At 51.9% G+C, this 23603-nt stretch overlaps 1 protein-coding gene across 1 annotated transcript in view; it reads left to right on the top strand.

Moving 5' to 3' along the window:
* Positions 1-1446: 1446 nt before the first annotated feature.
* The window catches only part of RNF121 (ring finger protein 121), a 64866-nt gene continuing 42709 nt past the window's right edge, over positions 1447-23603 (top strand). The window contains exons 1-3 of the mRNA XM_082247087.1: positions 1447-1560; positions 14427-14464; positions 19800-19941. Coding sequence (XP_082103213.1) covers positions 1504-1560; positions 14427-14464; positions 19800-19941 — 237 coding nt within the window. The 5' untranslated portion in view covers positions 1447-1503. The remainder of the gene's footprint in view (positions 1561-14426; positions 14465-19799; positions 19942-23603) is intronic.

The following is a 23603-nucleotide window of genomic DNA, read 5'->3' on the forward strand; positions in this document are numbered from 1 at the left end:
ATGCAGCCTAATATAGCAGAAAGTCCAAAATATTGTTTTTTTTTTTCAGAATTGTCGCTCTTTTTTTATTTATAGCACAAAAAAAATGAAAATCGCACAGGTGATCAAATACCACCAAAGAAAGCTCTGTTTGTGGGAAAAAAAGGACGTAAATTTCGTTTGGGTACGGTGTCGCACGACCGCGCAATTGTCAGTTAAAGTCGCACAGCGCCGAATCGCAAAAAGTGGCCCAGACGTAAAGCAGGAAAATCCTCCGGTGGTAAATTGGTTAATGAGTATAAGTTGTATAGCTGCAATCACCTCCATAATGGGAATGGAATAGGGAATGGGTGAATAGGGAATGGGTGAATAGGGAATGGGTGAATAGGGAATGGGTGAATAGGGAATCGATGAATAGGGAATCGGTGAATAGGGGATCGGTGAATAGGGGATCGGTGAATAGGGAATCGGTGAATAGGGAATCGATGAATAGGGGATCGATGAATAGGGGATCGATGAATAGGGGATCGGTGAATAGGGGATCGGTGAATAGGGGATCGGTGAATAGGGAATCGGTGAATAGGGAATCGGTGAATAGGGGATTGGTGAATAGGGGATCGGTGAATAGGGGATCGGTGAATAGGGGATCGGTGAATAGGGGATCGGTGAATAGGGGATCGGTGAATAGGGGATCGGTGAATAGGGAATCGGTGAATAGGGAATCGGTGAATAGGGGATCGGTGAATAGGGGATCGGTGAATAGGGGATCGGTGAATAGGGGATTGGTGAATAGGGAATCGGTGAATAGGGAATCGATGAATAGGGGATTGGTGAATAGGGGATCGGTGAATAGGGGATCGGTGAATAGGGAATCGGTGAATAGGGAATCGATGTAGAGGTGCCCTGTGTATATCTGGCTCTGATTCCAGGCACCCCCCTGGTCAGAGGGAAGGTCTATCTATGTGTGCGCCCATGTCCGCTCCTCCTTAGGGCGGCAGTATAACCCGAAGGGTAAAGTCTTCCTCTGCCCCCCAGTTACCCCCTTAATAATAAGCCGCACAATCCGTACCTGAACTTCCCGCGCTCCTCCCGGCCCCGCCCCCTGACGTCACCACACATCATCCTCCACTACTGGACGCTAGAGGCCGAGCCGTCCCCTCAGTCAGTGTACAGAGTGGCCGCCATCTTCTCGTAGTCCTGGCTGGTGGGAATTTTCACGAGGTAGGGTTTTTTTAACGTTACACCGGACACCGGGAGACGTTCTGTGCTGTCCGTGTCCTATAGAGACATGAGCAGTCTGAGGGGTGACTGGGAGCAATATGGGGGTATGTGGACACACGGGTATGGGAGGCCTCCTACTGTAGACCACAACCAACATGGCCGCCTCAGATTCAGAGGAGCCTTTCCTTGTCACGTGAGCGGGTCAGTTGATCACCTTCCTGCACTCTGATTGGGGGGTCTCGGGAGGCCTTGGCCGCCGTGTCATTGGCCGGATTCACCCGGAACTCGCTGTCGTGGCGCAAGATGGCCGCCGCTGTGCTGGAGGTGGAAGTCGGGGGAGCCGGGGAGGCGGCCGAGGAGGTGAGAGAGAGCGGGGGGACCGGGAGGAGGCCTGATCATAGAGAGGGGGGTCACTACAATCACAGCTGGTCACCCCTCCCCCCAGTACACTGACAGATCACCCCTCCCCCACTACACTGACAGATCACCCCTCCCCCACTACACTGACAGACCCCCCCCCCTATCACCCCTCCCCCACTACACTGACAGATCACCCCTCCCCCCACTACACTGACAGATCACCCCCCCCATCACCCCTCCCCCACTACACTGACAGACCCCCCCTATCACCCCTCCCCCACTACACTGACAGATCACCCCTCCCCCACTACACTGACAGACCCCCCCCCATCACCCCTCCCCCACTACACTGACAGACCCCCCCCATCACCCCTCCCCCACTACACTGACAGATCACCCCTCCCCCACTACACTGACAGATCACCCCCCCCCCATCACCCCTCCCCCACTACACTGACAGACCCCCCCCCTATCACCCCTCCCCCACTACACTGACAGATCACCCCTCCCCCACTACACTGACAGACCCCCATCACCCCTCCCCCACTACACTGACAGATCAGTCCCCCCACCACAGTAACTAACTCCTTACCATTACCCCTCCTCCACCACACTGACAAGTGCCCTACTATCACCCCTCCCCCACACCAGACCCTTCACCCCCCCCCCCCCCCCACCACCCAAAATCATGCTAATAGCTAATAGCTGACTGAAAACCCCCTCCCCCCTCTGTACTAGACACCCCCCCCCCACACACTGACAGCTGATCACTATGACCCCCCCCCCCCGTGTCCCCATAAACCGGATGATTCTGCTGGTTGTGCCCTCCATTGGGGGACCCCCCAGTATGAGCGGTGTGATGGAGGTAGAGCTGTGGATTCGCCATCCATGGGTCAGCACATCACTGGGGGGCACTGACAGGCAGCAATAATGGGCACTGGGGAGGAGGCACTGGTGGGCAGCAATAATGGGCACATATGAGGAGGAACTGGTGGGCACTGACAGGCTTCACTGGTGGGCAGTAATAATGGGCACTGATGAGGAGGCACTGATGGGCAGCAATAATAAGCACTGGAGGGCACTGATGGGCATTACTGGTCAGCAATAATAGGCACTGATGAGGGGTCACCGGTGGGCACTGATGAGGAGGCACTGACTGGCATCATTGGTGGGCACTGATAAATAGGCACTGGTGGGCACTGACTGGCAGCAATAGTGGGCACTGACAAGGAGGCACTGACAGGCAGCAATCATAGGCACTGGTGGGCACTGACAGGCAGCAATAATGGGCACTGATTGGCATCACTGGTGGGCACAGTTGGGACTTTCAGTGGTTATACTGGGATGATGATCACAGCTGCAGGCATCGCCCCGGTATAATTTCCAGAGCCGGCGGAGCCTTTCATATAAAAGTAATCCTATCGCTGACTGCTTATTGCTGCCGCCTTCCCGGGCTCTCCCATCCCCCCCCCCCGGGTACCCAGGCCTGCAGACGGCGGCTCTGCCAGCTGATCATAGAGAGGGATTCTCTGGTCTAAGAAAGCGGAAGGAATTCCTTTTTAATCTCTCGTGGTTTCTCCACTCCTTACCACACATTAGTGGTTTGTAGAAAGCATCGGATCCGCTCACTGCCTATCCCTATCACAGAGGATCCGCTCACTGCCTATCACTATCACAGAGGATCCGCTCACTGCCTATCACTATCACAGAGGATCCGCTCACTGCCTATCGCTATCACAGAGGATCCGCTCACTGCCTATCGCTATCACAAAGGATCCGCTCACTGCCTATCGCTATCACAAAGGATCCGCTCACTGCCTATCGCTATCACAAAGGATCCGCTCACTGCCTATCGCTATCACAAAGGATCCGCTCACTGCCTATCGCTATCACAAAGGATCCGCTCACTGCCTATCGCTATCACAAAGGATCCGCTCACTGCCTATCGCTATCACAAAGGATCCGCTCACTGCCTATCGCTATCACAAAGGATCCGCTCACTGCCTATCGCTATCACAAAGGATCCGCTCACTGCCTATCGCTATCACAAAGGATCCGCTCACTGCCTATCACTATCACAAGGGATCCGCTCACTGCCTATCCCTATCACAGAGGATCCGCTCACTGCCTATCACTATCACAGAGGATCCGCTCACTGCCTATCCCTATCACAGAGGATCCGCTCACTGCCTATCCCTATCACAGAGGATCCGCTCACTGCCTATCCCTATCACAGAGGATCCGCTCACTGCCTATCGCTATCACAAAGGATCCGCTCACTGCCTATCGCTATCACAGAGGATCCGCTCACTGCCTATCGCTATCACAGAGGATCCGCTCACTGCCTATCACTATCACAAAGGATCCGCTCACTGCCTATCACTATCACAGAGGATCCACTCACTGCCTATCACTATCACAGAGGATCCGCTCACTGCCTATCACTATCACAGAGGATCCGCTCACTGCCTATCACTATCACAAAGGATCCGCTCACTGCCTATCGCTATCACAAAGGATCCGCTCACTGCCTATCGCTATCACAAAGGATCCGCTCACTGCCTATCGCTATCACAAAGGATCCGCTCACTGCCTATCGCTATCACAAAGGATCCGCTCACTGCCTATCACTATCACAAAGGATCCGCTCACTGCCTATCGCTATCACAAAGGATCCGCTCACTGCCTATCGCTATCACAAAGGATCCGCTCACTGCCTATCACTATCACAGAGGATCCGCTCACTGCCTATCGCTATCACAGAGGATCCGCTCACTGCCTATCGCTATCACAAAGGATCTTTCCATTCTGTGTGATAACAATAAAAGTGATGCAAAAAAACAAAAAGAAAAAGAAATAATAAAAACATAAATGTAAAAGCCCCCCCACCCCCCTGTGTCCGCGGTCAAAATCGAACGCACACGCCTGTCCCACGTCGGTGATCGCACCACACATGTGAGACGTCACTGCGAGTGCAATAATTCTAACAGCTGACCCCCCTGTGTAAATCTAGAGGGGGGGGGGGCTGTGAAGCCTTTTAGAGCGTTGCCTAATATTATTCATGTAGTTTGTGTCGCTGTTGCACGGCGTGCGCAATTTTAGTCACTTCCCGCCTGCATTGTACTGCGGCCGGGCGGCCGCTGCCTTCTTCTGAAGTTAGGACACGCCCCCCCCCCCCTCCCCCAGCCAGCACCCGCTGTGGTTGTTGACAGTTGCTGACAAGTCCTGGCCAATGATTCTCCGGGACCTGCTGATGGGCTGTGTCCAATCACAGCCCGGAGCTCTGTGTTGATAAACAGCACAGAGCTCTGTATAGAGGGAGCGACCCGTCAAGTTTCTCAGGGACGAGGGACGGAGAGATCTTTAGTAAATAGCAGCACAGTGTGTTAGACACACGTTTAACCCTTTCATCACCCTAGACGTTAACCCCTTCCTAGCCAGTGCCATTACTACAGGGACAGTGTATAGTATTAGCACTGATCACTGTATTATTGTCAGTGGCAGTTAGTCAGTTCCCCCCCCCCCCCCCCCAGCATCAGTTAGTGTCAGATTGCCTACCGCCGCACTATCACAGTCTCACTTTAAGTCACTGATCACCTCTATAATAAATATAATCAATAGGTAAAAGATATAAATTTGATTATATAAAGTGCCTTCAGTAATAATAATAATAGTATTATAATATGAATAATAAATATACAATAAAATAGAAATATTAATTGCACTTTGCACCAAAAATATTAAAGCCACCTTTTATTGTATATTTTATTATTCATATTGTTATCGTAATACTATTATTATTATTATTATTATTGAAGGCACTTTATATAATCAAATTTATATCTTTTACCTATTGATTATATTTTGCACATATACATACGTATACGTTTTTGGAGCACTTTATATTGCACAGCATTACTTAACCACTTGCCGACTGCCTAACGCCGATCTACGTCGGCGGTCAGCCCCTCACAGGAAAAGTGACGTAGGGCTACGTCACTAGCTTGTGAGGGTCTAGGGAGCGAGCGCGCGTGGTCACGGACCCCCCCCCCCCCCCGCGCGTGTGACTGGCGGACCCGATGTCCGCCGGTCACTCGGCGATCGGCGGGGGAGAGGGAGAAAGTCAGGCAGCTTGTGTAAACAAGCCACCTGTCATTCTCCTCGCTGTAAAAACACTGATCACACGGTTCTACTATGTAGATCCGTTGATCAGTGTCCTTACAGCTCAAGCCACAGCCAATCACAGTTAGAATCACACCCCTAGGGACACACACAGCCCCTCCCTCCCAAATAAAGTTAACCCCTTCACTACCAGTGTATTTTTACAGTAACAGTGCATATGTATAGCACTGATTACTGTAGAAATGTCACTGGTAACCCCAAAAGTGTCAAAAATGTCAGTCAGGGGTCCGATCTGTCCGCCCCAATGTCGCAGTCCCGCAAAAAAAATCGCAGATCGCCGCCATTACGCGTTAAAAAAAAAAAAAATTACAAAAATCTTTCCCTTTGTTAGTAAACGCGATAACTTTTGCGCAAACCAATCAAAATACGATTTTTTTTTTTTTTCCCAAACATATGTAGCATAAAAGAAATTGGCCGAAAATGTTAAAAAATTTTGATTTTTACATTTTTTTTGGGGAATTTCATATAAAAAAATGTGAAAAATATTGCTATTTTTGCAAAATTTACGCTCTTTTTTTAATTATAGCGCATGATCAAAAAATCGCACAGGTGATCAAATACCACCAAAAGAAAGCTCTGTTTGTGGGAAAAAAAGGACGTCAAATTCGTTAAGGTACAGCATCGCACGACCGCGCCATTGTCCGTTAATGTCACGCAGTGCCGAATCGCAAAATACCCCCTGGTCGGAATGGGGGTAAAAACTTCCGGGGCTTAAGTGGTTAAATTTATTTTGATTGCCGTATATACTCGAGTATAAGCCGACCCGAATATAAGCCGAGGCCCCTAATTTTACCACAAAAAAGTGGGAAAACGTATTGACTCGAGTATAAGCCTAGGGTGGGAAATGCAGCAGCTACTGGACCCAACTGGACCACCATGAGACACAAAACGGGGGCTGCGGGCATGGTACAGGCATGGCGCAGGTCATGTTAAGAGCATGGCACAGGAGATTGTATAGGCATGGCACAGGTGATGGTATAGGCATGGCACAGTAGGTACAGGCATGGCACAGGAGATGCAGTGCTGCGAGCATGGTACAGGAGAATGTCCTGTACCATGCCCGCAGCACTGCATGAGGAAATCCAGGGGCTGCGGAGGAGTCTCACTTACCTGTCGGTGAGGCGCCTTCGGTTTAATAATTGTGCCGCCCGACGCCAATACGTCACCACGAATGATCGGGAAAGCCCGTACACGTTCGGCTATTCCCGGGCATGTGGCCCACTCTTCTTACCTTAGTAGATGATGAGCTATCAGCACTGACCAATCGGAATCGCTGTGGACTGTGCTGGAGGTCCTATAGAAGGAAGGGGAAGCAGACCTCTGATCCGGCTGTGTGGGGGCACTGACAGTTCATCACTCATGGAGGTGTATGCAGTGGGGAATAGGGGGTAGGGGAAGGTCTACAGTAGAACTGCACGATTCTGGCAAAAATGAGAATCACATTTTTTTTTGCTTGGAATAAAGATCACGATTCTCAAAATTTGTTTTTATTTTAAAGATATAATATATATATAATTAACTATTTTAAATAAAGCTGTGACTAGGATTACCCCCCCCCCCCCTCCTCTGTCATGGCTTACCCCTGGGTACTGCTGTGGGTACGGCTGGCTGGTACTGCTGGCTGGCTGGTACTGCTTTCCTTGTGGGTACTGCTGGCTGGCTGGTACGGCTGGCTGGTGGCTACTGCTGTGGGTACGGCTGGCTGGTGGCTACTGCTGTGGGTACGGCTGGCTGGTGGCTACTGCTGTGGGTACGGCTGGCTGGTGGCTACTGCTGTGGGTACTGCTGTCTGGCTGGTACTGCTTTCCTGGTGGGTACTGCTGGCTGGCTGGTACTGCTGGCTGGTGGCTACTGCTGTGGGTACGGCTGTCTGGTACTGCTGTGGGTACGGCTGTCTGGTACGGCTGGCTGGTACTGCTGGCTGGCTGGTACTGCTGGCTGGCTGGTACTGCTTTCCTGGTGGGTACTGCTGGCTGGCTGATACTGCTGGCTGGCTGATACTGCTGGCTGGCTGGTACTGCTGGCTGGCTGGTACTGCTGGCTGGCTGGTACTGCTGGCTGGCTGGTACTGCTGGCTGGCTGGTACTGCTGGCTGGCTGGTACTGCTGGCTGGCTGGTACTGCTGGCTGGCTGGTACTGCTGGCTGGCTGGTATTGCTGGCTGGCTGGTACTGCTGGCTGGCTGGTACAACTGGCTGGCTGGTACTGCTTTCCTGGTGGGTATGGCTGGCTGGCTGGTACTGCTGGCTGGTACTGCTGTGGGTACTGCTTTCCTGGGGGGTATGGCTGGTACTGCTGGCTGGTGGGTACTGCTGTGGGTACTGCTGCGGGCACTGCTGGTGAAGTGTGAGGAGCGGTGCAGAGCCAATGCTTCCTGTATCTCTCCTCGGACTCCTGTCACAGGCGGAGTGCATTTGCTCCTGCTGTCAGCACTGACCAATCCCCGTTTTTCAGGCGTTTCTTTGGGCTTTTTTCAGGCGTTGTTTTGCAGGTGTTTGGAGGCAGGCATTGACATCTAAAAAAAAAACGCCTGTAATCTGCCAACCAAAAAAAAAAGCTCATGTACTGTACTCTTTGTTTTTTTTTTTTTTTTTGAGCTCCGGGCGTTTTGCATCAGGTGACAACACACTCATATGAGAGGAGTGTTTTACGAGCTGAAATACTCTCAGGTGTGAACAGGACCTGAAAGTCCCAACACCAAGGGGAATTTTCTTTATTCTGTGCAGACAGTATTTGCATACTGACCACCCTAGGTAATGCCTACGTGGGATGTACGAATGAATGAAAGGGGGGGACCAGAGATCCTGGGGGAGGAAAGAAAGGGCTAGATGATGGTGGATGTCCCCCGGCCAGGAAATGAAGCAGGCTCTATCTGACTTGCTGCTCATAGTGTGCGGTGAAATCGGAGGATGCCATGTCAGCCCAGTAGAGGAGGCGGTACAACTGGAGTGTGGAGGTCAGATGTTAGTATATCAGGAAAGGTCTGTGAGTCAAATCCTTTGTTTGTCTCCTGGCGTTCACAGAGAAGTGTACACTTCCTTATCTGATGGCGGCAAGCCTGCTAGAGGTGACCGATAATCTTGGCGTGGAGTTATTGGTGCTCCTTGTTTCTCCTGCCAGGATAAGTGTAGTCGTTTCTTACAGAGGTGATGAATAATATGGAGGACCTCGGGGTTTGTCAGCTGGGTGCTTCTTCTGGAGGACCTCAGGGATTGTCAGCTGGGTGCTTCTTCTGAAGGATCTTGGGGTTTGTCAGCTGGGTGCTTCTTCTGAAGGATCTTGGGGTTTGTCAGCTGGGGGCTTCTTCTGAAGGACCTCAGGGTTTGTCAGCTGGGGGCTTCTTCTGAAGGACCTCGGGGTTTGTCAGCTGGGGGCTTCTTCTGGAGGACCTCGGGGTTTGTCAGCTGGGGGCTTCTTCTGGAGGACCTCTGGGTTTGTCAGCTGGGGGCTTCTTCTGAAGGACCTCAGGGTTTGTCAGCTGGGGGCTTCTTCTGGAGGACCTCGGGGTTTGTCAGCTGGGGGCTTCTTCTGGAGGACCTCTGGGTTTGTCAGCTGGGGGCTTCTTCTGAAGGACCTCAGGGTTTGTCAGCTGGGTGCTTCTTCTGGAGGACCTCAGGGATTGTCAGCTGGGTGCTTCTTCTGAAGAACCTCGGGGTTTGTCAGCTGGGGGCTTCTTCTGGAGGACCTCTGGGTTTGTCAGCTGGGTGCTTCTTCTGGAGGACCTCAGGGATTGTCAGCTGGGTGCTTCTTCTGAAGAACCTCGGGGTTGGTCAGCTGGGTGCTTCTTCTGGAGGACCTCTGGGTTGGTCAGCTGGGTGCTTCTTCTGAAGGACCTCGGGGTTGGTCAGCTGGGTGCTTCTTCTGAAGGACCTCGGGGTTTGTCAGCTGGGTGCTTCTTCTGGAGGACCTCGGGGTTTGTCAGCTGGGTGCTTCTTCTGGAGGACCTCTGGGTTTGTCAGCTGGGTGCTTCTTCTGGAGGACCTCTGGGTTTGTCAGCTGGGTGCTTCTTCTGGAGGACCTCTGGGTTTGTCAGCTGGGTGCTTCTTCTGGAGGACCTCTGGGTTTGTCAGCTGGGTGCTTCTTCTGAAGGACCTCAGGGATTGTCAGCTGGGTGCTTCTTCTGGAGGACCTCAGGGTTTATCAGCTGGGTGCTTCTTCTGAAGGACCTCGGGTTTGTCAGCTGGGTGCTTCTTCTGGAGGACCTCGGGGTTTGTCAGCTGGGTGCTTCTTCTGGAGGACCTCATGGTTTGTCAGCTGGGTGCTTCTTCTGGAGGACCTCTGGGTTTGTCAGCTGGGGGCTTCTTCTGGAGGACCTCTGTGTTTGTCAGCTGGGGGCTTCTTCTGGAGGACCTCTGTGTTTGTCAGCTGGGTGCTTCTTCTGGAGGACCTCGGGGGTTCAAGCTGAAAGCGGCTTTAGGCCCCTTTTACACTTGTGCGACTTGTCCTGCGATTTGGGACTGCAAAGTCCTACTCCATGATTTGCAATGAGTACCGTTCATATCTGTACAACTTCAAGTCACAACAACTTCATAGTAGTCCCTGCACTACTTTGGGCCGGTTTTAATGCGTTTTGAGGTCCAAAGACATAGGCATTGCTTCAACTCCAGTCTAAATCGCAGTAACAGAATTGCGGTAAAATCACGCAAATTTTAGGCCGCATAAGTGTGAAAGGGGCCTAACTCCCAAAAAGCAAACATTCATTATATTGCAGCTTACCAATCATTAGATGTGGCGGCTGCATTTGTTTTCTTTTTCATGCTTTCACCTGGTGATCCGGCCAGCAAGGCCACCAATAATAGACCCCCAGATCTCATAAAAAGGACTTTTCACGGCTAATGCTATCACATGGGATATTGTTCATCCCTTACTATAGCGATGAAGTTGATAAAGAAAAAATAAAGGTACCCTTTATAAAAAGAAAAAAAAAAAACAATAAGTTTGAAATGATATAAATAATAGAATGGTAAAAAAAAAAAAGTTTAGTAAAACAAAAAGTTTAATTTACCCCCCCCCCCCTCCCTCCCCATGTGCAAATGCACATGTAAGTTTAACACACATATGTAAACGGTGATCGCATCACACATGTGAGGTATCGCCACAAACGTCGGAGTGAAAGCGATAATTCCAGCACCAGACCTCCTGTGCAACGCTAAACTGGTAACCTGGAAAGGCTTTTAAAGCATCGCCTATGGAGAATTTTAAATACCGTAGTTTGGCGCCGTTCAACAGGAGTGCGCAATATTAAAGCGTGACATGTATGATATCTATGTACTCAGCGTGACATCTTTTATAGTTTTATATTTGTGTGCACTAATATGTATTCACAGCTTTACTATTGGCCACTTTCACCCTCCTTCCTGCCCAGGCTTGTTTTCAGCTTGCAGAGCTGTCGCACTTTGACAGTTGCGCGGTCATACAACACTGTAAGACAGAGCTTTTTTTTTTTTTTTTTTTGGTGGTATTTGATTAGTTGGGGCTTTTATTTTTTGCTAAACAAATGAAAAAATACCAAAAATTAAAAATAAATAAAATAATTCTTAGTTTCTGTTTTGCAAATAACTTAATTTTTCTTGGGGCGGCAGTGACGGCCTGGGCTGAGGGGCGGCAGTGACGGGCTGGGCTGAGGGGCGGCAGTGACGTTCTGGGCTGAGGGGCGGCAGTGACGGGCTGGGCTGAGGGGCGGCAGCGACGGGCTGGGCTGAGGGGCGGCAGTGACGGGCTGGGCTGAGGGGCGGCAGTGACGGGCTGGGCTTAGGGGCGGCAGCGACGGGCTGAGGGGCGGCAGGGGCGGGCTGGGCTGAGGGGCAGCAGTGACGTTCTGGGCTGAGGGGCGGCAGTGACGTTCTGGGTTGAGGGGCGGCAGCGACAGGCTGAGGGGCGGCAGTGACGTTCTGGGCTGAGGGGCGGCAGTGACGTTCTGGGCTGAGGGGCGGCAGTGACGTTCTGGGCTGAGGGGCGGCAGTGACGTTCTGGGCTGAGGGGCGGCAGTGACGTTCTGGGCTGAGGGGCGGCAGTGACGTTCTGGGCTGAGGGGCGGCAGTGACGTTCTGGGCTGAGGGGCGGCAGTGACGTTCTGGGCTGAGGGGCGGCAGGGGCGGGCTGGGCAGAGGGGCAGCAGTGACGTTCTGGGCTGAGGGGCGGCAGTGACGTTCTGGGCTGAGGGGCGGCAGTGACGTTCTGGGCTGAGGGGCGGCAGTGACGTTCTGGGCTGAGGGGCGGCAGTGACGTTCTGGGCTGAGGGGCGGCAGTGAAGTTCTGGGCTGAGGGGCGGCAGTGACGTTTTGGGCTGAGGGGCGGCAGTGACGTTTTGGGCTGAGGGGCGGCAGTGACGTTTTGGGCTGAGGGGCGGCAGTGACGGGCTGGGCTGAGGGGCGGCAGTGACGGGCTGGGCTGAGGGGCGTCATCGACGGGCTGAGGGGCGGCAGTGACGTTCTGGGCTGAGGGGCGGCAGTGACGTTCTGGGCTGAGGGGCGGCAGTGACGTTCTGGGCTGAGGGGCGGCAGTGACGGGCTGGGCTGAGGGGCGGCAGCGACGGGCTGGGCTGAGGGGCGGCAGCGACGGGCTGAGGGGCGGAAGGGGCGGGCTGGGCTGAGGGGCGGCAGTGACGGGCTGGGCTGAGGGGCGGCAGTGACGGGCTGGGCTGAGGGGCGGCAGGGGCGGGCTGGGCTGAGGGGCAGCAGTGACGTTCTGGGCTGAGGGGCGGCAGTGACGTTCTGGGTTGAGGGGCGGCAGCGACAGGCTGAGGGGCGGCAGTGACGTTCTGGGCTGAGGGGCGGCAGTGACGTTCTGGGCTGAGGGGCGGCAGTGACGTTCTGGGCTGAGGGGCGGCAGTGACGTTCTGGGCTGAGGGGCGGCAGTGACGTTCTGGGCTGAGGGGCGGCAGTGACGTTCTGGGCTGAGGGGCGGCAGTGACGTTCTGGGCTGAGGGGCGGCAGTGACGTTCTGGGCTGAGGGGCGGCAGTGACGTTCTGGGCTGAGGGGCGGCAGGGGCGGGCTGGGCAGAGGGGCAGCAGTGACGTTCTGGGCTGAGGGGCGGCAGTGACGTTCTGGGCTGAGGGGCGGCAGTGACGTTCTGGGCTGAGGGGCGGCAGTGACGTTCTGGGCTGAGGGGCGGCAGTGACGTTCTGGGCTGAGGGGCGGCAGTGAAGTTCTGGGCTGAGGGGCGGCAGTGACGTTTTGGGCTGAGGGGCGGCAGTGACGTTTTGGGCTGAGGGGCGGCAGTGACGTTTTGGGCTGAGGGGCGGCAGTGACGGGCTGGGCTGAGGGGCGGCAGTGACGGGCTGGGCTGAGGGGCGTCATCGACGGGCTGAGGGGCGGCAGTGACGTTCTGGGCTGAGGGGCGGCAGTGACGTTCTGGGCTGAGGGGCGGCAGTGACGTTCTGGGCTGAGGGGCGGCAGCGACGGGCTGGGCTGAGGGGCGGCAGCGACGGGCTGGGCTGAGGGGCGGCAGCGACGGGCTGGGCTGAGGGGCGGCAGCGACGGGCTGAGGGGCGGAAGGGGCGGGCTGGGCTGAGGGGCGGCAGTGACGGGCTGGGCTGAGGGGCGGCAGTGACGGGCTGGGCTGAGGGGCGGCAGTGACGGGCTGGGCTGACGGTGCTGACAGGCTGACGCACTGCTGACTTTCAAATATTAGAACTTAACTGTCCAGGGTTCCCCGCGATATCGGCATCCAAAGCTGATTTTCGTATCGGCTCTCGAGTGCTGCCGCCACCGCCATCCAGGGTAAGGGAACCCAGAAGTGAAGCCGCTGCGCTTTGTAATTGGCCCGGCGGCGGAGGAAAAAAGAAGGGGACTGAACTTCTGAGGGACATCGCTTCGGCGCTGGCTCCCAGAAGTGGGGAAGGGTACCTGTTGTTAACAACAGGTACCTGTTTCCTCCGCCCTGAAAGGTGCCAAATGTGACACCAGAAGGGGGAAGGAAGCATATAAGCGGAGATCCACTTTTGGGTGGAACTCTGCTTTAAGTTACACTATATAGTGTTCCCATTTTCTCCTTCCCCAGCAGCTGCATAAAAGGTTATGGCTGAGGAGCTGTGCCAGCACAGACAGTAATTAGACACTCTCAGCAATGGAGATGGCTATAAGAAAGGAGAGGGCTATACTAGGAGTCTGACTCTTCCTGGGGTGGTCAGGTTTTTAGCATGTTCACAGGCACATTTTAGGTGAATTTATTTATGGGAAGGGTTTGAAATACTTGATTATTCTCTGATTTTACCTGCAATTTATAGAGTTGGCGGGTTCTCTTTATTTCAGCACACAGACGTTTAATACGACACACAGTGTGAATGGACCTTTATGTGAGTTGATGAAGATAATTTATCATATAATCTAGTAAATAAACCCAGAATGGTGAGAATAGAGAATAGTGTGTCTGATCTCGGTGTCTTGGTTCTGGAATCTCCCTTGTCGCAGTTTGTGGTGTCTGCACCATGGGAGCCTCCAACCCTCCCTCCTCGGAGCTCTGACCTTCATACCCTCACCAGGCCGCTATAGCTGCTAATCCTCAGCACAGGGTATTAGTGTACACCAGGTCCTTCCAGGATTGTCATCCTCTCTTCACCGCCTCCCACTCTCCTCCCTGAGCCGTGGTTATGACTGCCCCCCCCCCCATACATAGATCACACAATGGCTCCTCACCTGATATTACCCCCCCCAACTAACGCCGGCTGTGTTCTTGTCTTCCAGGTGGACCTGTCTGACTTGGCCCCTGAGGAAAGATGGAGGTGAGTCCTCTTCACCTTTGTGCAACTGTTATTTAAACTGTCTAAACCCAGGACACTGCTTTCATATACAGTGCATTGCGAAAGTATTCGTCCCCCTTGAACTTTGCGACCTTTTGGCACATTTCAGGCTTCAAACATAAAGATATAAAACTGTAATAAAGAATCAACAAGTGGGACACAATCAGGAAATGTATTGGATATTTCAAACTTTATTAACAAATAAAAAAACTGAAAAATTGGGCGTGCAAAATTATTCAGCCCCCTTAAGTTAATACTTTGTAGCGCCACCTTTTGCTGCGATTAGAGCTGTAAGTCGCTTGGGGTATGTCTCTATCTGTTTTGCACATCGGGAGACTGAAATTTTTGCCCATTCCTCCTTGCAAAACAGCTCGAGCTCAGCGAGGTTGGATGGAGAGCGTTTGTGAACAGCAGTTTTCAGTTCTTTCCACAGATTCTCGATTGGATTCAGGTCTGGACTTTGACTTGGCCATTCTAACACCTGGATATGTTTATTTGTGAACCATTCCATTGTAGATTTTGCTTTATGTTTTGGATCATTGTCTTGTTGGAAGACAAATCTCCGTCCCAGTCTCAGGTCTTTTGCAGACTCCATCAGGTTTTCTTCCAGAATGGTCCTGTATTTGGCTCCATCCATCTTCCCATCAATTTTAACCATCTTCCCTGTCCCTGCTGAAGAAAAGCAGGCCCAAACCATGATGCTGCCACCACCATGTTTCACAGTGGGGATGGTGCGTTCAGGGTGATGAGCTGTGTTGCTTTTACGCCAAACAATGTTTTGCATTGTTGCCAAAAAGTTTGATTTTGGTTTCATCTGACCAGAGCCCCTTCTTCCACATGTTTGGTGTCTCCCAGGTGGCTTGTGGAAAACTTTAAACAACACTTTTTATGGATATCTTTAAGAAATGTCTTTCTTCTTGCCACTCTTCCATAAAGGGCAGATTTGTGCAGTATAAGACTGATTGTTGTCCTATGGACAGAGTCTCCCACCTCAGCTGTAGATCTCTGCAGTTCATCCAGAGTGATCATGGGCCTCTTTGCTGCATCTCTGATCTTCTCCTTGTATGAGCTGAAAGTTTAGAGGGACGGCCAGGTCTTCGTAGATTTGCAGTGGTCTGATACTCCTTCCATTTCAATATAATCGCTTGCACAGTGCTCCTTGGGATGTTTAAAGCTTGGGAAATCTTTTTGTATCCAAATCCAGCTTTAAACTTCTCCACAACAGTATCTCGGACCTGCCTGGTGTGTTCCTTGTTCTTCATGATGCTCTCTGCGCTTTAAAGGGACCTCTGAGACTATCACAGTGCAGGTGCATTCATACGGAGACTGGATTACACACAGGTGGATTCTATTTATCATCATTAGTCATTTAGGTCAACATTGGATCATTCAGAGATCCTCACTGAACTTCTGGAGAGAGTTTGCTGCACTGAAAGTAAAGGGGCTGAATAATTTTGCACGCCCAATTTTTCAGTTTTTTATTTGTTAAAAAAATGTTAAATATCCAATAAATTGCGTTCCACTTCAGGATTGTGTCCCACTTGTTGATTCTTCACAAAAAAATTACAGTTTTATATCTTTATGTTTGAAGCCTGAAATGTGGCAAAAGGTCAAAGTTCAAGGGGGGTGAATACTTTCGCAATGCACTGTATTTCACCTTTAGACAACTGCATTAGGTTTCTTTTTTCAGGATTTGTTTCCTTTTATTTTCACCTGGTGGTCCTGATAGTAACACACTTCCTTTCCTAGGGTGACAACGCTCACTTACTGCTCTGTATCTATGGAGAAGCAGCATTCTCATCCTAGGACAAGGCTACAGAATAATATCTCTTCTTTGCTCAACACAGGTGGGGGGGGGGGGGGGGGTCTGTATTCCTCAGAGATTGTTGGGAAAAGTCAGCAGAGGCAGAGAGCACAGCAAGTCGTCAACTAGTTTAGATTAAGAAATGTTGGGGAATGTGTTGTAGTCAATAGAGAAGGTGACATTAAAGTGGATCTCTTCTCCCTTCCTATGTAAAGATTCTTTCTCCCCCCTTCCTTTATTGAAACAGCAGATATAAATTATATACTGGTTTTTAATACATTTTCTTTGGAAATGCAGCATGAGCTTCCTCACTGATGACATGGCTACTGGGTACTGGGTACTGGGGTGTGTACTGGAGTACAGATCTCACTGGTGACATGGATGCTGGGGAGTGAGCTGTGTGTACTGGAGTACAGATCTCACTGGTGACATGGATACTGGGGAGTGAGCTGTGTGTACTGGAGTACAGATCTCACTGGTGACATGGATACTGGGGAGTGAGCTATGTGTACTGGAGTACAGATCTCACTGGTGACAAGGATACTGGGGAGTGAGCTGTGTGTACTGGAGTACAGATCTCACTGGTGACATGGATACTGGGAAGTGAGCTGTGTGTACTGGAGTACAGATCTCACTGGTGACATGGATACTGGGGAGTAAGCTGTGTGTACCAGAATGCAGATCTCACTAGTGACATGAATACTGGGGAGTGAGCGGTGTGTACTGGAGTGCAGATCTCACTGGTGACATGGATACTGGGGAGTGAGCTGTGTGTACTGGAGTGCAGATCTCACTGGTGACATGGATACTGGGGAGTGAGGTGTGTGTACTGGAGTACAGATCTCACTGGTGGCATGGATACTGGGGAGTGAGGTGTGTGTACTGGAGTACAGATCTCACTGGTGACATGAATACTGGGGAGTGAGCTGTGTGTACTGGAGTACAGATCCCACTGGTGACATGGATACTGGGGAGTGAGCTGTGTGTACTGGAGTACAGATCTCACTGGTGACATGGATACTGGGGAGTGAGCTGTGTGTACTGGAGTACATATCTCACTGGTGACATGGATACTGGGGAGTGAGCTGTGTGTACTGGAGTACAGATCCCACTGGTGACATGGATACTGGGGAGTGAGGTGTGTGTGCTGGTGTACAGATCTCACTGGTGACATGGATACTGGGGAGTGAGCTGTGTGTACTGGAGTACAGATCTCACTGGTGATGTGGATGCTGAGGAGTGAAATGTGTGTACCAGAATGCAGATCTCACTAGTGACATGAATACTGGGGAGTGAGCGGTGTGTACTGGAGTACAGATCTCACTGGTGACATGGATACTGGGGAGTGAGGTGTGTGTACTGGAGTACAGATCTCACTGGTGACATGGATACTGGGGAGTGAGCTATGTGTACTGGAGTACAGATCTCACTGGTGACATGGATACTGGGGAGTGAGGTGTGTGTACTGGAGTACAGATCTCACTGGTGACATGGATGCTGGGGAGTGAGGTGTGTGTACTGGAGTACAGATCTCACTGGTGACATGGATACTGGGGAGTAAGCTGTGTGTACTGGAGTACAGATCTCACTGGTGACATGGATACTGGGGAGTGAGCTATGTGTACTGGAGTACAGATCTCACTGGTGACATGGATACTGGGGAGTGAGCTGTGTGTACTGGAGTACAGATCTCACTGGTGACATGGATGCTGGGGAGTGAGGTGTGTGTACTGGAGTACAGATCTCACTGGTGACAAGGATACTGGGGAGTGAGCTGTGTGTACTGGAGTACAGATCTCACTGGTGACATGGATACTGGGAAGTGAGCTGTGTGTACTGGAGTACAGATCCCACAGGTGACATGGATACTGGGGAGTAAGCTGTGTGTACTGGAGTGCAGATCTCACTGGTGACATGGATACTGGGAGGTGAGCTATGTGTACTGGAGTACAGATCTCACTGGTGACATGGATACTGGAAAGTGAGGTGTGTGTTGGAGTACAGATCTCACTGGTGATGTGGATGCTGAGGAGTGAAATGTGTGTACCAGAATGCAGATCTCACTAGTGACATGAATACTGGGGAGTGAGCGGTGTGTACTGGAGTGCAGATCTCACTAGTGGCATGGATACTGGGGAGTGAGCTGTGTGTACTGGAGTACAGATCTCACTGGTGACATGAATACTGGGGAGTGAGCTGTGTGTACTGGAGTACAGATCTCACTGGTGACATGAATACTGGGGAGTGAGCTGTGTGTACTGGAGTACAGATCCCACTGGTGACATGGATACTGGGGAGTGAGCTGTGTGTACTGGAGTACATATCTCACTGGTGACATGGATACTGGGGAGTGAGGTGTGTGTGCTGGTGTACAGATCTCACTGGTGACATGGATACTGGGGAGTGAGCTGTGTGTACTGGAGTACATATCTCACTGGTGACACGGATACTGGGGAGTGAGGTGTGTGTGCTGGTGTACAGATCTCACTGGTGACATGGATACTGGGGAGTGAGGTGTGTGTGCTGGTGTACAGATCTCACTGGTGACATGGATACTGGGGAGTGAGCTGTGTGTACTGGAGTACAGATCTCACTGGTGACATGGATACTGGGGAGTGAGCTGTGTGTACTGGAGTACAGATCTCACTGGTGACATGGATACTGGGGAGTGAGCTGTGTGTACTGGAGTACATATCTCACTGGTGACATGGATACTGGGGAGTGAGCTGTGTGTACTGGAGTACATATCTCACTGGTGACATGGATACTGGGGAGTGAGCTGTGTGTACTGGAGTACATATCTCACTGGTGACATGGATACTGGGGAGTGAGCTGTGTGTACTGGAGTACAGATCCCACTGGTGACATGGATACTGGGGAGTGAGGTGTGTGTGCTGGTGTACAGATCTCACTGGTGACATGGATACTGGGGAGTGAGCTGTGTGTACTGGAGTACAGATCTCACTGGTGACATGGATACTGGGGAGTGAGCTGTGTGTACTGGAGTACATATCTCACTGGTGACATGGATACTGGGGAGTGAGCTGTGTGTACTGGAGTACATATCTCACTGGTGACATGGATACTGGGGAGTGAGCTGTGTGTACTGGAGTACATATCTCACTGGTGACATGGATACTGGGGAGTGAGGTGTGTGTACTGGAGTACAGATCTCACTGGTGACATGGATACTGGGAAAGTGAGCTGTGTGTATTGGAGTGCAGATCTCACTGGGGTGATGGCTCCTGGAGAGTGAACGGTGTGTACTGGAGTGCAGATATCACCGATGACACGGACACTGGGGCGTTAGGTGTGTGTAATAGAATTTTTCTGTGGTATTTTATTTCCTGTAAAAAAAAAAAAAAAAAAGGTGACTTCTAAAGCATTAGAGGCTGAAGAATCCTTTTTAATATTTCAACTTTAGACTTGTCTAGTATTATGTTGGATGAATAACTTGCTGTGGTCTTCTATGTCTAATCTGCCCCTATGTTTTTTTTCTCTGTGCTCTTACAGGGTAGAACATGCCCGCATGCATGCCAAGCACCGAGGCCACGAAGCCATGCATGCCGAAATGGTGCTGATTCTCATCGCCACCCTGGTGGTGGCCCAGCTGTTGCTTGTGCAGTGGAAACAGAGACACCCGCGCTCTTACAATGTAAGAGACCTGCAACCCCAAAACTCTTTTTCAGGGTTTTTTCTTATTATTTTTAAACAGCTTTTACACCAGGGTGATGATTGCAGCTCCCATCTTCCTAAAAGTAGGTATATTGGAAATGATGAGCGCTTTCCCCAGACCATAGGGAAATTCATTTTCATTGATCTGCGGTCTATATCCCCTGAGAGCAGGACTGTCCAGAAGATGTTGCAGGATGTGACCTGTGTAACCACCAACCCCCCCCCCCCCCCCCCATCCAAGTATGCCCTGTAACACACACCAGTGTGCCCCTGTGCATCCTGGATGGGGGGGGGGGGGGGGGTTGGTGGTTACACAGGTCACACTAGATTACACTGGTAACCTTTAGGGGCCCAGGGGCACACAGCAATGACACTAGAGTGCCTTGTTAACACCTGGAAACACTGAGCACACCTACTGCTAGATGTCACTGGGTGCGCTGATGATACTTGGAGGTGCACAGGATGCTAGATGACACTGGGTGCACTGATGACACTTGGCAGTGTGAGGGTGCACAGGAGGCTAGATGACACTGGGTGCACTGATGGCACTGTGGAGCACTGGTACATTAGATGACACTGGGTGCACTGAGGACACTTCGCGATGCGAGGGTGCACAGGATGCTAGATGACACTGGGTGCACTGATGACACTTGGAGGTGTGAGGGTGCACAGGATGCTAGATGACACTGGGTGCACTGATGACACTTGGAGGTGTGAGGGTGCACAGGATGCTACATGACACTGGGTGCACTGATGATACTTGGAGATGTAAGGGTGCACAGGATGCTAGATGACACTGCGTGCACTGATTACACTTGGAGGTGTGAGGGTGCACAGGATGCTACATGACACTGCGTGCACTGATTACACTTGGAGGTGTGAGGGTGCACAGGATGCTAGATGACACTGGGTGCACTGATTACACTTGGCGATGTGAGGGTGTACAGGATGCTAGATGACACTGGGTGCACTGATGACACTTGGAGGTGTGAGGGTGCACAGGATGCTAGATGATACGGGGTTTCTCTGATGACACTTGGAGATGTGAGGGTGCACAGGATGATAGATGACACTGGATGCACTGATGATACTTGGAGGTGTGAGGGTGCACAGGATGCTAGATGACACTGGGTGCACTAATGACACTTGGAGATGTGAGGGTGCACAGGATGCTAGATGACACTGGGTGCACTGATGACACTTCAAGATGTGAGGGTGCACAGGATGCTAAATGACACGGGGTGCACTGATGACACTTGGAGATGTGAGGGTGCGCAGGATGCTACATGACACTGGGTGCACTGATGACACTTGGAGGTGTGAGGGTGCGCAGGATGCTACATGACACTGGGTGCACTGATGACACTTGGAGGTGTGAGGGTGCGCAGGATGCTACATGACACTGGGTGCACTGATGACACTTGGAGGTGTGAGGGTGCACAGGATGCTAGATGACACTGGGTGCACTGATGACACTTGGAGGTGTGAGGGTGCACAGGATGCTAGATGACACTGGGTGCACTGATGACACTTGGAGGTGTGAGGGTGCGCAGGATGCTACATGACACTGGGTGCACTGATGACACTTGGAGGTGTGAGGGTGCACAGGATGCTAGATGACACTGGATGCACTGATGACACTTGGCGGTGCACAGGATGCTAGATGACACTGGGTGCACTGATCACACTTCGCGATACGAGGGTGCACAGGATGCTAGATGACACGGGGTGCACGGATGACACATTGGCGGTGCGAGGGTGCACAATATGCTAGATGACACTGGGTGCACTGATGACACTTGGAGATGTGAGGGTGCGCAGGATGCTAGATGACACTGGGTGCACTGATGACACTTGGAGGTGTGAGGGTGCTCAGGATGCTAGATGACACTGGGTGCACTGATGACACTTGGAGGTGTGAGGGTGCACAGGATGCTACATGACACTGGGTGCACTGATGACACTTGGCGGTGCGAGGGTGCACAGGATGCTAGATGACACGGGGTGCACTGATGATTCTTAGAGGTGTGAGTGTGCGCAGGATGCTAGATGACACTGGGTGCACTGATGACACTTGGAGGTGTGAGGGTGCGCAAGATGCTAGATAACACTGGGTGCACTGATGACACTTGGAGGTGTGAGGGTGCACAGGATGCTAGATGACACTGGGTGCACTGATGACACTTGGAGGTGTGAGGGTGCACAGGATGCTACATGACACTGGGTGCACTGATGACACTTGGAGGTGTGAGGGTGCACAGGATGCTACATGACACTGGGTGCACTGATGACACTTGGAGATGTGAGGGTGCACAGGATGCTAAATGACACTGGATGCACTTATGATACTTGGAGGTGTGAGGGTGCACAGGATGCTAGATGACACGGGGTGCCCTGATGACACTTGGCGGTGAGAGGGTGCACAGGATGCTAGATGACACATGGGGCACTGATGACACTTGGCGGTGAGAGGGTGCACAGGATGCTAGATGACACTGGGTGCACTGATGACACTTGGCGGTGCGAGGGTGCACAGGATGCTAGATGACACTGGGTGCACTGATGACACTTGGAGGTGTGAGGGTGCACAGGATTCTAGATGACACGGGGTGCACTGATGACACTTGGCGGTGAGAGGGTGCACAGGATGATAGATGACACTGGGTACACTGATGATACTTGGAGGTGTGAGGGTGCACAGGATGCTAGATGACACTGGGTGCACTGATGATACTTAGAGGTGTGAGTGTGCACAGGATGCTACATGACACTGGGTGCACTGATGACACTTGGCGGTGCACAGGATGCTAGATGAAACTGGGTGCACTGATGATACTTGGAGGTGTGAGGGTGCACAGGATGCTAGATGATATGGGGTGCACTGATGATACTTGGAGGTGCGAGGGTGCACAGGATGCTAGATGACACTGGGTGCACTAATGACACTTGGCGGTGTGAGGGTGCACAGGATGCTAGATAACACGGGGTGCACTAATGACACTTGGAGATGTGAGGGTGCACAGGATGCTAGATGACACTGGGTGCACTAATGACACTTGGAGATGTGAGGGTGCACAGGATGCTAGATGACACTGGGTGTACTGATGACACTTGGAGGTGTGAGGGTGCACAGGATGCTAGATAACACGGGGTGCACTAATGACACCTTGAGATGTGAGGGTGCACAGGATGCTAGATGACACTGGGTGCACTAATGACACTTGGAGATGTGAGGGTGCACAGGATGCTAGATGACACTGGGTGCACTAATGACACTTGGAGATGTGAGGGTGCACAGGATGCTAGATGACACTGGGTGCACTGATGACACTTGGAGGTGTGAGGGTGCACAGGATGCTAGATAACACGGGGTGCACTAATGACACTTGGAGATGTGAGGGTGCACAGGATGCTAGATGACACTGGGTGCACTGATGACACTTGGAGGTGTGAGGGTGCACAGGATGCTAGATAACACGGGGTGCACTGATGACACTTGGTGATGCGAGGGGTGCACAGGATTCTAGATGACACTGGGTGCACTGATGACACTTGGCTGTGCGAGGGTGCACAGGATGCTAGATGACACTGGGTGCACTGATGACACTTGGAGGTGTGAGGGTGCACAGGATGCTAGATGAC

The sequence above is a fragment of the Pelophylax lessonae genome (assembly GCF_965119305.1).
Source record: "Pelophylax lessonae genome assembly, chromosome: 2".
Lineage (NCBI taxonomy): Eukaryota > Metazoa > Chordata > Amphibia > Anura > Ranidae > Pelophylax > Pelophylax lessonae.